General features: G+C 42.7%; 1 protein-coding gene across 1 annotated transcript in view; it reads left to right on the plus strand.

Annotated features, from left to right (window-relative positions):
• Positions 1–7737, plus strand: part of Sycp2l (synaptonemal complex protein 2 like) — a 54172-nt gene that overhangs the window by 17131 nt on the left and 29304 nt on the right. The window contains 4 exon segments of the mRNA XM_055595099.1: positions 2016–2050; positions 3099–3244; positions 5364–5416; positions 6503–6548. Coding sequence (XP_055451074.1) covers positions 2016–2050; positions 3099–3244; positions 5364–5416; positions 6503–6548 — 280 coding nt within the window.

Raw genomic sequence — 7737 nt, forward strand, 5'->3', positions numbered from 1 at the left:
AGTCCAAGCCGAGAGCTCTCCTGTAAGGAAGGCAGGCAAGGCCAGACTAGGCTGGTGGGTTGTGGGACCCAGGCTAACCCTCATAGATTGTGGAGAAAGCATGGACGAGAAGGTCGGGGATGTTCACCAAGCTAGATCCTGGTAGAGGAAACGGGAAGGTTGGGTATGGAGTGTGGTGAATGGAGGCAGTGCAAATGGTCCTGTGTGGGTAGATGTGCATACAGCAGGTCCTATTGAGAGCCTGGAGCTGGCTACAGAGCTGGAGGAAGCAGTGGGAATAGGTCCAGCTAGTAACGTAGGTCCCTCTGAAAGTCGAGAGGGTGCCTGCTGTTCAGGCGTGGATGGGGTGGCCAGACTAAGCCAGGTCACGGCTATGGGGCCCTACGTAGATATGGTGAGTTTTAGGAAAAGTACGGGGCAGCAAGGGAACTTGCTGGGGTAGGCCTTTGAGGAAGATGTGGATATCTGGCTTTTTAATGTGGCTTTTGTAGCTGGAACTCAGGTCTTCATGCTTGCAAGGTCTGCTCTTTACTGCTTAAGTCATCTCCCCAACCTACAAGACTCCCTTAAATATTCTTCAAAATGGGAGGTTCTTGCCAAGTGTGATGATGTACACCTGCCACGCCAGTCACTCAGGAGGCCGAGACAGGATCATCATGATAAGGCCATCTTGGCTTACATAGTGAAATGCGCTCAAAACATTAAGGGCTATGGATGTAGCTGAATGAAGCACCTGCCTCAGATCCGATTCTTAGCCTCACCCCACCCTGCCCTGCCCTGCCACACACAAAATGACTTTGAGACATTAAGGAGAAATAAACAGCCTGTGTTTTAGTATTTGGTAGACACACTAGAATAGGTGGATACATGCCAGAGAGGAAGCTAAGATCACAGTGTAACAGTGTAAAGGGTAATAGCTTACTTTCGTTTATAAATTAAGCTGGTCCATTGAAGATTGCAATAACCTCATAGGAGAGGCACAGGACCAAAGGTCTCTGCTTCGTCAGCTGTCAAGTTGTATCTAGGTGAAGAGAGAGCAATTAGAAGTGGCTCATGCCTGTAGAGGTTGAGGCAGGAGGATTGCTAGGTTACCCTGAGCTACAGTAAGACCCTGTTTTGAAAAACAAAACAAAATAAAACAAAACAAAACAAACCCACAAAAACCAAAAAACTCCCTACCCAAACTCCAAGAAACCCTAAGAAACCGCAAACTCAGGAAATAGATCATTCAATGGACCTTCAGATCTTAGGAAGCTAAATTCACTTCATGAAAGGGAAGATGGCACCTCAAAAATACTATAACTTCTAGGTGGGGGAGGCTGGAGAGATAGTTTGATAGGTAAGAGCACTGGCTGCTCTTCTGGAGGTCCTGAGTTCAATTCGCAGCAACCACATACTGGTCCCCTTCTAACATGCAGATGCACATGCAGACAGAGCACTCATAAAAATAAAATGAATAATGAATCTTTTTAAAAAGTTTAACAATGCATATCGGGCCAGGCAGTGGTGGCTCATGTCTTTAATCCCAGAGGCAGGCAGATCTCTGAGTTTGAGGCTAGCCTGGTCTACAAAGTGAGTTCTAGGATAGCCAGGTTCCACAGAGAAACCCTGTCTCAAAACAAAACAATCCAAAAACCAAAAATGCAAATGGCGGGCTAAGGAAATGGCTCTGAGGTTAGGAGCTCTGGCTATTCTTCCAGAGGACTTGCATTCTATTCCCAGCACCTGCAGAGTGGTTTGCAGTAGCTGTAACTCCAGTTCAAGGGTATTTTACACCCTCATGTAGACATACATATAGGCAAAACACCAATGCACACAAAATAAAACTAAGAAAACAAAAAAAAATGCATATTGGTCATCAATATGTAAACGTGAAGAAAATTTCCATTGCAAGGTATATATGCACATTGTGGACATTCTGATACTGATTTCAAAAAACGTATATCTTGGTTTTGAACTTATTGCGTTAACAATAATGTTCACCCTAGTAAAATTAACTTATGTAAATGTTTTAGGAAAGAATTGGCAAGGAAGATCTTGACCGTGGGCGGTAAGAAGTGTTTACGATTTTAAATGATTAGAATACCGTACACTAGGAGATGTATGAGAAAGCGTGAGGAAAACATTGTGTTTTATTTGAAGTTTAGAAATTAAGCTTCTTGTCTTTGCTTCTGAGAGATTCTGTCCTTTCGCTATAGCTAACAGACACCCACTGGCCAGTGTCATCACACCTCACTGTGTGGCTACAATTAAAATTCTTTTAAGTAAAAAACATCAGAGTCACAGAGAAAGCCCTCAATGGCCTTGTAGGCATGCCTCTACATCCTCTCTTTGACTCCGATATCTCTTTATTCCCAAACAAAATCTTTATGCGTTTTACCTGTGTAATAATCACAGGATTGCTTTAGTAGATTTAAAAGCCTTTTAGCTTGTCGGTCCAGCTGAATTCACCCCTCTTTTTGCCTTACAATTATTTGAGGTTTGCACTGTGGCCAGAGCCTCATGTGCAGAAAGCCCCTGGGTTTGAGCCCTAGCTGCCTTAAACCAGTGTGGTGACGTATGTCTATACTCCCACTACTTGGGAGATGCAGAAAGGAGAACCAGGAATTCATAGTTATCCTTGGCTATGTAGCAAATTTGAGTCCCATCCTGAACTACAATAAAACCCTGTGTTTTAAAGAGAATTATTTGTCATTTGTGCCTATGATGTAAGTGTAGTAAAATGCTGTAACTTTAGTGAGATTTTATTTTTGTTGTAGAAATATCTTAAGGCTATTTGATCTGATTTGATATTTTGATATGCCTTAAATATAAAACCTAAAAATATGTGTACACACACATATATGTATGTACTGAAAAATATTCCCATCACTCAGAAATAGTATTTTAAAGATGTTGCCCAGATGAAACTTCTTCAGATTTTCCCCCTGGCAATTATTAAGTATAGTTTGGATGGTCCTTATGGCTCTGAGGGGATCTTGTTGCATTTTACCAAGTGACTTGCTTGACACTAGACCAAATGCTGACTTTAAGATGTCTTGCTTTTTATGGCTTTGTGCCCAGAATTTACCTATGTCTGCTGTGTTTTGAACCTCCAGATTATAGCCAGCAGGTTGCTCTAATAAAGACGTTGTGTAGAATGACCGTTGAAACAGAGAAGAGGAATGAACTTGCAAATCAGTGGTTTGAGGATCCACTCCTGGCTAAAGCTTTCAAAGAAGTTAATCATTTGTACTTTGACACGGTGAGAATTCTGGTCCTCTGCTCTGTCAGATTCAGTTGAGGATCCTCTCAGAATCCGGTTTTAGGCTCAGGAGAAGGTTTAGTTTTTTTAAAGAGGAATAATTTTTTTCATTGTGTGTGAGTGTGTGTGTGTGTGTGTGTGTGTGTAAGAAGGAGTATGTGTGTGAGCACAAGTGCTTTTGGAAGCCAGGAGATGGTGTTGTGTTCCCTGCCAGCAGCTGTGAGCTGCCTCACATGGGTGCTGGGAGCCACGCTAGGATCATCTGTAGTATCAGCATATGTTGCTAACCACTGAGCCATCTCGCCAGTCCCCTCGCTGTTTAAGATATGATCAGATGATTTGGTTTACCCTGATCAGTGAAATAACTCAAAGGTGGCGTAAACAAAAATCTGGGGGACATGTGAGGAGACGCCTGTAGGGTTCTTTAGAGGCAATCGGCCCAGGAGACGAACTGAGAATTTGATGCGTTCAGGCAAGGCAAACAGTTGGGAACAGGCAGAGATTTTGAACGGTCCTCGAAGAGGAGGAATACAATTGGAGAGTAAAGAGAAAAGAATTAGGGACCTGAAGAGAGAACCTGTGACCATGGCAGGTGGCTGGCTGTGGCATTTGTGCTCTAGTGATGTGAGGACCATGGAGTGAGTGTTTGCAGTGTGTGTGTGAGTGTGTGTGTTTCTGCAGTCACGTGATTGTTCTCAAGGAACACAAAAACAGTACTTGGCTTTGTTGTGTCTCTGCCGTCCTCCTGTAATTGCTAAATGCATTTTCTTTATTCTTTCCCAAATACCTTTAAATCAGGGTTGGGTTCTCAGGAAAAGGTAAAATTCATTTTTAAGTCCTCATTTTCATGAAGCACCCTAATAAAAACCATTGTGTAATCAGGATTATTATGTGATTCACAGTGTACTAAATCTGAACCTTCACATTGTGCGTCTTAGTCGCCGGGACCAGCCTAGGCACAGAAAAGGTTTAGCCAGGTGTAGTATGTTCTAACTAAAAAGGTCATGACTCCCGGGGGGCTTTTGGTTTTTAATTTCACATTAAATAACAGTCCCACCCACCTGACTTAGGTCATGTTTGCATACATTTAGATGAGATCACGGACTGGTGAAGTCTTAGTATTTCATCTGTGAAATGGGAATAAATCTACCTTAAAACGAGGAGTTTCTTAGTTAGGGTTACTATTGTCGTACTGAAACACCATGACCGAAAAGCAACTTGGGCAAGAAAGAAAGGGTATATTTGGCTTAACTATCCTGATTCACAGCCCAGTGATGGGAGCCAAAGCAGGAACGCAAACTCAGTAGGAACCTGGAAGCAGACGCTGGTGCAGAGACCATGGAAGGGTGCTGCTTACTGGATTGCTCCTCCTGGCTTACTCAAGCCTATCTTCATAGAGCACATGGTACCAGCAGTCCAGGATTAGCACCCCTCAAAATGCGCCGAGTCCTCCCACATCATTTGCTAATGAAGAAAATGCCCAGCAGGCTTGCCTACAAAATATTTGGGGGACATGTGGGAAGATAAATATGGGGTTTCCTTAGAGGGAATGGAACTAGGGAGACAAACTGTGGATTTGATGGGTTTTATGCAGCCAATTTCCCAACTGAGGTTCTCTCATCTAAGATGACTCCAGCTTATGCCAACTTGATATAAAACTAGCTAGCACAAGGAGAATTCATTGAGAGAGACCAAGAGTGCCTGGGATGATGTGGGCAACCAGACGCCCCTCATCTGCCTCTGTGGATGATGAAAATAGAGTATCTTGTTTCCTAAATAGTCTCTTAGTGTACACGGCTTGTGTAGGGCTTAGGTTAGGGTGGCGTATGCAAGATGGGTTAGTCAAATACTCATCTCTAAGTGATCAGGGAAATCTATTTTTCTTGCTCAGTCTTTTGCCCAAGTAAATCTGTCATGAATTTGACTTTTGATCCCTAAGTATTCTTTAGCTGAGTAGGCAATGCTAGCTGTTTAAGGAACCAGCATGTCTACAGCCTTCTCTTTGGGTACAAACCATTGCTAACATAAAGTAGCGAATCTTTGTAAAGATTTAAGGTTGCCTAGGAAGATGGTGAAAACAGTGTGCTTCTAAATTTAAGACTGGTATTGCTTATTTTAGGACTGTCGGCTGTTTCTCAATTTCCTGAATGACAGGCTCGGTGACCAGAGAAGGTAAATTGTGTCTTTGGGATTATTTTATTGGATAGTTATAATCTGATATTATCCAATATCTCTCTGTCTATCTATCTATCTATCTATCTATCTATCTATCTATCTATCTATCTATCTATTTATCTATCTACCTATCTACCTACCTATCCACCTATCTATCTATGTCTATATATTGTTTTTTTTGTTTTTTTTTTTTGTTTTTTTGTTTTTTTTGAGGCAGGGGTTCTCTGTGTAACCTTGGCTGTCCTGGGCTTGCTTTGTAGACCAGGTTGACCTCGAATTTACAGAGATCCTTCTGCCTCTGTCACCCTGAGGTCTGGGATTAAAGGCATGTGCCACCACACCCAGCTTGTTCAATATTTTAAAAGAATGCCTAGGATCTTTTTTTTATTTTAAGAGCAAATACAATCAACATTTTACTGATGGAACTAGGTGGTTAATTGATCAGAAATCTAGGAAGAGCCTGATATGGTGGCTCACATCTGTAATCCTAGTACATGAGAGTTTGACATGAGTGTTTTTTGATTGTTTCCTTTGCTGCTTTTTCTTTTTCAAGTTTATTTTATGTGTTAAAGTGTTTCACCTCTATGTATATCAGCTATGTGCCTGGAGGCCATTGACCTCCGGAACTGGAGTTATAGACGGTTGTGAGCTCCCATGTGGGTGTTGGGAACTGAACCCAGGTCCTCTCCAAGAACAGCTGGTACTCTCAACCACTGTCATCTCTCCAATCCTGAGAGTTCCTGGATTTCTTGAAGAGTGCTTTTGAAAAGACTAAAGGTGCCTGAGGGATGGGCATATCACAAACACATAAGTCCTTGCTGAAATGATCCTTGCTAAATTTTGTTCTTTAGGAATCGGATCAACTGATTTTTTTTTTTTCCTGAAATGAGTTTTAATAATTCTGACTTTAGAAGCTGCCTGCTGGAGAGGTGGTGTCTCCCCCCAGTGGATATGGATTTGCATGGTTGAAGCCCTCACATATCCTGTAGATAGGAGACTTCCTAGCATGGCATAGTTCTGAAAACTCATTGTGAGACATCTGCCGGTCATTTTGATTGCTTTTAATTGTGAGGTGTTTTGCAGGGTCCACTCATTTCCATGCTTGGCTGCTTTGGCTGGTCCTCATCAGGTAGATCTGCACGCTTGTGTCTGTCTGTCTGTCTCTATGTCCCTCTCTAAGGAGTCAAAGGATGGTGTGAAATGAAGCACTATCAGGTTTACACATTTAGGTTAGACTTCTGTTGCTAGTGTTCTGAGGGGCTGTTTATTTACTTGTGTGTGTGTGTTTGTGTGTGTGCGTGCACGCACTTGTACGTGTGTTTTCATGGGTACATGTGCATGCATGTAGATGTTAGAATAACCCTGGGTGTCATTTCTTAGGTACTGGGCACAGAGGAGCCTTTTTAAAAGGGTGCTAGCTGCTTTTAGTGACCTTACCTTCAAGCTTACCAGCTCATGTCATAACCAGGATGCACTCCAGAAAGCTCATAAGGGCCTGTGGTTGTACGGGAGACGAGATTGCAGAGTCCAGACTGTTCACAGGAAACATTCATGATTAAACTGGAAGGGCAAGTCAAGGGCCTCTCCGTTTTCTCCTTCTAGCTGATGCTTTCCCTCTTTTTATAGCAACTTTCCTTTCTCTGCGCTTTGCGCTCCGTAGCACAAGGCGCATTGTTTCAAGCCGTCTTTCTGGACTGTGCGCTGTTGTAGCTCACTGTGACACCAGTGTATGCGTTCTAGCTTCCCTTCTACCTCGTACTTTGGAGTCTAAGGCTAGCTAGTTTCTTCCTCCTGCCGTCTTTGGGTTCTAGAAGAACAAGGCTCTCTATGTAAAAGGGCTCCAACTAAGAGCATCACAATTTCCAGGTGAAGTACACAGATTTACCTACAATCACGGCACACTTAAGACCTCTTGAATATCTTCATCAATAATTTTTTTTGTCATGGGTTCAGAGACCTATTCACAGCTCCTGGGGCTGAGCTTTTCTGCTGAAGACCAGCTTCGGGGTAGACAGAGGTGGTGCATGTAGAACTGGTAACTGGTCACTCTTCATACTTTTCTCTGAGAGTTCAAAGCTTGATTCCCTGCTGCTTGTAGACAGCAAAGAAAAAGAAAAAAAATAGGGAAAAGAATAACACACACACATTCATACACACACATTTGATGGACAATGCAAGATTAGCTCCAATAATTCCACACATATATACATAAACACATTCACACATTGTGTGGATAGAGCAAACTTCAAAGAGAGAGCTCCAACCGGCTTTACACACACACACACACACACACACACACACACACACACACACACACA

Source organism: Psammomys obesus, unplaced genomic scaffold, assembly GCF_907164565.1.
Source record: "Psammomys obesus unplaced genomic scaffold, mPsaObe1.curated_primary_1811, whole genome shotgun sequence".
Lineage (NCBI taxonomy): Eukaryota > Metazoa > Chordata > Mammalia > Rodentia > Muridae > Psammomys > Psammomys obesus.